Source organism: Buceros rhinoceros, unplaced genomic scaffold, assembly GCF_000710305.1.
Source record: "Buceros rhinoceros silvestris isolate BGI_N320 unplaced genomic scaffold, ASM71030v1 scaffold32143, whole genome shotgun sequence".
Taxonomy (NCBI): Eukaryota; Metazoa; Chordata; class Aves; order Bucerotiformes; family Bucerotidae; genus Buceros; species Buceros rhinoceros.
In genome coordinates, this window is record NW_010405887.1 from 1 (window position 1) to 6751 (window position 6751).

Consider the following 6751-nt stretch of genomic DNA (forward strand, 5'->3'; position numbering starts at 1 on the left):
ATTGTATGAAATTCAACTGCTGCTGGGTCCAGCACTTGGGCCCCAACAACCCCATGCAATGTTACAAGCTTGGGGAGGAGTGGCTGGAAAGCTGCAGCAGAAAATGACCTGGGGGTGCTGGTCAACAGCCGATTGAACATGAGCCAGCAGTGTGCCCAGGTGGCCAAGAAGGTCAACAGCATCCCGGCTTGTATCAGAAATAGTGGTGGAATATCAGGGAGGTGATTGTCCCCCTGTACTCAGCACTGGTGAGGCCACACCTTGAGTCCTGTGTCCAGTTGGGTGCCACTCACTCCAAGAAGGATGTTGAGGTGCTGGAGAGTGTTCAGAGAAGGGTAACGAAGCTGGTGAAGTGGTTAGAGAACTTGTCTTATGAGGAGCAGCTGAAGGAACTGGGATTTTTTAGTCTGGAGAAACGGAGGCTGAGAGGAGACCTTATCTCTCTCTACAACTATCTGAAAGGAGGTTGCAGAGAGGTAGGTGTTGACCTCTTCTCCCATGTTACGAATGACAGGACTAGAGGAGACGGCCTTAAGTTGCGCCAGGGGAAATTTAAGGGGAAATTTAGGTTGGATATCAGGAAAAATTTCTTTACCCAGAGGGTCATTAAGCATTGGAACAGGCTACCCAGCGAGGTGGTGGAGTCCCCATCCCTGGAGGTGTTTAAAAGCCATGTGGATGTGGTGCTAAGGGACATGGTTTAGGGACCCTGGCAGTGCAGGGTTAACAGTTGGACTCTATGATCTTAAAGGTCTCTTTCAACCACATGATTCTGTGATTCTGTGAATAGGACACCCACAGACGAAGAAAAAGATGGTGAAAGATCTACATAGAAACTTTAAAATATCACTAGCCAAAGCTAAGCTTCCTTTACTCAGGATTCCTGCACTTGCTTTGTTCAGCTTGACTCAGTCTCCTCAATTTTACCTCAAACTGGGAGTCCATCATAATGGTCACTATCTTTAGTTTACATCTGGGGGCCCCATTTTCTATGTCTGGAGTTCTGGGTTGCTCACACTCACACTGTACTTCATGCATGTGGCAGCACATGAACACGCACAATTAAGGAAAACCTGGTTCGTGCTCAGAGCTGTCAGGCTGATGAGAACTTCTCATACTCAAGGTGCTTCACATTGCTCCTTTCCTTCTCCTCTGCAGCTCTGCCACCACAGAAGTGCACATTTTGAAATGATATCTGATGCAAAATTGCAAAGGTAAGTGGAAACATGAGTGTGTCACACACTGTTTTCAAAGAGCAAAATGAGCTGCGCTGCAGTATTTGATAAAACAGAGTGCAGCTGAAAGGCCGTGTGTTGAGTAAGATGGGCTTTGCCTCCACAAAAGTCCCTGCCTTTGGAAATGACTCCTCTGAGAGCGCTTAACCCAGCTCAGCTCAGTTCTTCACATACTTCCAGAAAGGAGAGTCACGTGTCACATTAGCATTTCATGTAGTCTAGAATAACCTTATTATCTGAAATAATTCTCTGTTGCCCTCCCGGTTAGTTTTACACACAGGAAGTTCACAACAAGCTGTCACCCACTTCAAGGAGCTCAGAGTCAAACCCTTTACCAGCACAATTTGAACACGGAGACGAGTTCATAATCAAGTATTAGTGAAAGACAGACTTACAATAAGGAAGCAAGCACCGATCATGACAGCTTTCATTTTTACATCAAGGTCCATTGGGAATGTGATTCCAAAGTTATCTGTGTCGGTAAAGAATTCTTTCAAAACCCCAGTCCACTGCTTAGATATCCTCCCAACAGTAGAAGTCTCATCCACAGACTTCACCTAGTTTAACATAACATTAAAAAAAAAACCAGCATAAAATCTGTCATTCATGAAACTCCCAAATCCTTCTCATGATAGATCCACTTGAAAGCTTCAGATTGTGTTGTTTGAATTAATGCAGCCCATTCATGAAACTCCCAAATCCTTCTCATGATAGATCCACTTGAAAGCTTCAGATTGTGTTGTTTGAATTAATGCAGCCGTTGAATGCAACTGTTTGTACCAAGAGACAACCCCTGACAATCAGAAAGTCGGTCTTTAGTAGCACAGACATGAACTTAATTCTCAATCTGACTGTGGAGTTGAATGCTTTAATAGTGTTGGAAGAGAGCTAATAAACGCATGCACACACACTCTGCTGGAAGTGTTTACTTTTAGCCAAGAGAGTGAATTAGCTTCTCCTGTCATGTATCAGGAACTGCTCAAGTGAAAATTAAACAAATCACACTCTTCTGCTCCAAAGCAGAGATCAGCCCTTTGTCAACATTACATTTTCTAAAGTTAGATCCAGTCTTCAGGGTCATGTGAAAGACTAGTTCCCAAAATAAAATGGTACTAAATTTGCTTTAGCAACTATTTGCAACATCATTTTAAATATTAAATGGTAGAGTAGTATACCTACTACTTACTGTGTACAAAAATAATGATGCATTAATCACTACTATTTTTAAATGGAAGTTGTAACTCTTCAGTTATTCAAATCTGTATTTCAGATCTTAATTATCTTGATTTACTTGGTCACTGAACGATTATTAAATGATTAAATGAGTCTTTGTAGGAAGCCATTTTAATAAATACCCAATACAGCTGAGAATAAAATTTTTTGGTTAGGTCCTAGTGTAACAGATTCAAAAAGATTTGCTGTTAAATATTTCAATTAAGAGATTGGTGTACAGCCTCAGGGAATCAGTCTCACTGATCACTGATGAGTGGTTTTAAGATACAATTTCTGGAAGTTTGTCTGGCTTATTTGGAGTAATCTAGATGTCTAGAGAAGTGAATGGATATTAGCATTAAAAGATTATGTGCTAATTATTTAATAGATACTACAGCCAGTTGACAGATAATAATTCGAGAAACAAACTACTATCAAACTACTATCTGAAAGAAGATACATACAAACAATTTTTAGCTTTGCATACCTCAAAATGAATGTCTGCAAAACAGCTGCAGACAACACATGGGCCAGTAATTTTGAATATATCCATTCTTTTCTCATCTTGAATGGTAAACTTTGGCAGGCAGGGATGCCAGTTCTGGACAACATAACCAACTGGTGTTCCTGGAGGCGCCTGAACTTCCAGCTTCACAGGAAAAAGAAGATCTCCACATGAATGTTCATGCTTTGATATGCTTGATATGTTCAACACAAAAAACACACTAGCACAGGAACCAAACACAACTTCTTTTTCCACAACAATCTGTTTTTCCAATGCATGAAGCTGCATGGGGTTTTCTGTGAATGTTTTCAGAAAACTGCACACAAATTGCAACTTCTGCCTTCACTGAAAACGGTAAGATGCTCCTAAGGCTGTGGAGCACACAAGGTATGTATCTGCAGTAGAAAGATCCAAGTCTAGTGAAAGACAGGCTGTGAACATCCTGAAAGCGTTCAGTGAAGACATCACAGGATGCAGCTACTACAAATCCCTCAGAAGGAGCTCTGTGTGGGCTCAGATTTAAGGCTTCAGACATTGCATCACCCTATAATTAATTTAATATTTAAAAACCTCATCGCTTCATGTGTTGAATTTCACTACAGCTGTCACTAGTACAATGAGAACTCTAGCTGTTATTTTATGAAAGCCATTGCCCAACTCTTACACTACAAGTCCATCTCCAGCCCAGGTTTCAGCACTAGCCATGAGTTCCCTGACGTGCTGTTGGATCAAATTTTTCATTATTATCATTGGAAGTGGCCAGAGTGAACCTAAGTGTTGCAGCACACTATCTTCTTCCCAGAACAAGGAGACCCCATGCACAAATCCCACAGATCTCTTTCCCCACAACTTACAGACAAAACCTGACATATTTCACCTCACCTCCTGATTCAAGACAACCCCATCTTAAAACTGCAGGGATGGACCATGTCCCACATGAACCTGAGAGGAAGCAACTCACCTCCTGTAAGCAGCAGGGACAGCAGCATGAGGAACACCTGAAGGGTCTCTGCAGCGTTATCACCTCATGGCCGAAGTTGTCTATAATCCGGAGTGTGAAAGGTCGTGATGGCCCAAGGCAATTCCTGGTACAGCAGTCAGTGTCTTCTGCTGCAAAGTACACCCTTTGTCCCAGTGTATTCTTGATTTCGTATTTGTTGTTTGTTTCAAAGCCAGTCAAAACTGAAAAACAGGAACAGAGCTGTTAAACTTCTGAGGTGCATCTGGTCAGAAAAGTGACTGTGCTAACTCTAAAGCTACCCTTTGAGAAGACAGACCTCTCTTGAAGTCTGTCAGAAGCAACTACTGGCAAAAGGTTCCAGGGTAGAAAGACCCTCGATCAGAGCAGCCTGATGAAGAAGTTTAGATAGGAGAAGCTACCAAGAACATGGCAACGCAGAAAGATCATGGAGATCTCCATCAGTCCCCTCCCTCCAGACACAAACACCTACTGTCAGAGCAAGCACCACTATTATAAATAACACAGCATGAGAGATTCCCAGGGAAGAGCTGAAAGGATGAGAATTAAAGAAATATGTGAATTTGGAGTAAAGCAAGAAAAGGGCTCTAGAGGGCACAAATATGTTCAAAATGAAATGGACACCACAAAAAGTTTGCAGCCAAGATTCACAGCGCAATTAGAAAACAACAAGAACCAGAACAAAAGCTTTCATTAATTTCTCTAACAAATTAAAGTACTTTCTGAAGCATTATGGAAAGAAAATGCAGCAGCATTAGGTGTCAGTGGAGATGGGTGGTCCATTTTATTTCTTCTGTTTGAAAGACATTGATAACGTGACATTGATATTCTTCAAGTGAATAGAATGAGGGGAGCAGAAGGAAAGCAGTTCAATCTGATAAAAGAGGAGGACTGCCTGAAAATGGGATCAGAGCTGCATGCCAGTCTATGGAATTAGATGGAGTAACAGAGGACAGAAAAGAAGATCTTTAAGCAGGGAAGAGAGGCAAGAAGAAATCATGTGACTGAGTAACTCAGGAAATGTGTGACTTCAGCTATAACTAGCTACCAAGATTATTCAGTAGCATTGCTATGTATCTTCTAAGATATAGATCCTGCTTAAAATTCTCTGCCCTCCTATATTCCCCTTCCTCTCCTCCAGAACTTCCGCAGGAAAGAAAAAGATGGCAATTCACCTTAAATTTGTAGTGTCAAAGAAAGTCTAAATCTAACCATACTTGGGATTATTACATTTAAATTTTTCTCTGTTATAAATATTTCTCACTTACTCTCAAGAAGTTCAAGTTGCTGATGAATTAATATCTGGTCAATCTGTTCATGGTTGAAAAATTAAATAGAATAAATAATTAACAAGTTGTCCTAAGAGAAATCTAGTTTTAAGAAGTATTGCTGTTTCATTTCAGAATGCAGATTTATGGATCATTACATTGTCTAGAAGCAGACCATCTACAGGTAAAGCTGCAGAAATAGCTCACATCCCCCCCATCCTGTCCTCTCTCAGTTTAGCAGAACAGTGCTTTGGAGCACTGGAACAGATGGCAGAAGTCGTGTCCAAGCTGGTCTGGTTACAAGCACGCAGGGCTAATGTGCCTGTGCTGCTTTCAGGACTCAGGCTGACTCGGCCACAGAGCCTGTCAGACACCGCATATCCCAGATGCCCACATCAGGAGTCCATACAGACCAAAGCAGGAAACCGAGAAATTTTAGAGCAGAAGCTCAGCTACTGCTCAGCTCTGAGTGAAACTCAGGAAAAATCAGCCTCTCCCCACTGATGCTTTTTTTTCAATTTATTTTTTTAATTTTTGAGCAATTTTCAAGACTGGCAGCAACATGACAGTGTTAAGCCTTGATATTTGCTCCCAGTGATGAGACTGACTGTACTTTTACAGTACAAGGACATATTCTGTAATGCGGAAACAATTCTTACTTCACTATTAGCATTCTCTACCTTGTGGTCTGATTAGCACCTCTCCTAACAGCATTATGAAGAGCCGTGAAGAAAGCATAATGTAAACAACCAAGCACCTGTAACGTGCTACAATTGCCCACACTAGCTATGGTTATATCCACCTTCCCAAACCACACTACTTCTCACAAACATTAGCTGCAGAAATGGGAAGGATGTACTACAGCCCTGTGCCCCCAGTCCTTTAGCATCTCGCTTAGCAAAAGAGTACTCCATGAAGTGCTGCAGCCATAACAGGCACCTCCACACTCAAACATGCATCACCTTACAAAAGGCTTCACTTAGCAGCCCAAAACAGCAACCTATGCAGCTGCAACAAAGCCTTTTTTTTAAGCTTTTTCATGGATGCAGGCTGCTTCTCAGGTGAATACCTGTTCTCTGGGGAGGAAGGAAGGGTGCAGGTACCTGTGTGAGATATTCCAGTCCAGGAGGGCAGTTGGGAAGAGGAGGAGGGATGGGCATCCAGATTGTTCCCTCCTTCACGATGGGCTGGTTCTGCATGGGTGGAACAGCAAATCCAGCTGGGACTCCCATGGCCTGTACCTGGAAGCCAGAGCTCCCCATCCCTGAGACACCTGGCGTGGTAGAAGACATGCAGATGTTGGAAAAAATGCCTCATGGATCTTCAAAATATTAATTTCTTCACTATTTTGAACTATGAAGATCCTTACACCTACAATATATTACAGTTATGAATAAATACTACAACTTTTGTGAAGGATGGGAATGTTCTAATCCCTCCAAATAAAACGAAACAAAATAACTTAATGCATAGCATTAACATAGCACAACAAAGCAGAAATTTTATTCACATAAAGACAGACAATTCAAAAATCAGAAATAAGTAAATGGAG

At 41.7% G+C, this 6751-nt stretch overlaps 1 protein-coding gene across 1 annotated transcript; it reads right to left on the minus strand.

The window, feature by feature from the left end:
* Positions 1-1630: 1630 nt before the first annotated feature.
* LOC104491472 (phospholipid scramblase 1-like) lies at positions 1631-6467 on the minus strand (the record flags this gene model as incomplete). Its single annotated transcript, XM_010133903.1, has 5 exons — positions 6303-6467; positions 5200-5242; positions 3914-4134; positions 2935-3096; positions 1631-1792 (listed from the first exon to the last, which is right to left on the minus strand). Coding segments are annotated over exons 1-5 (747 nt in total), but the record flags the coding sequence as incomplete, so codon positions are not given.
* Positions 6468-6751: the final 284 nt, after the last annotated feature.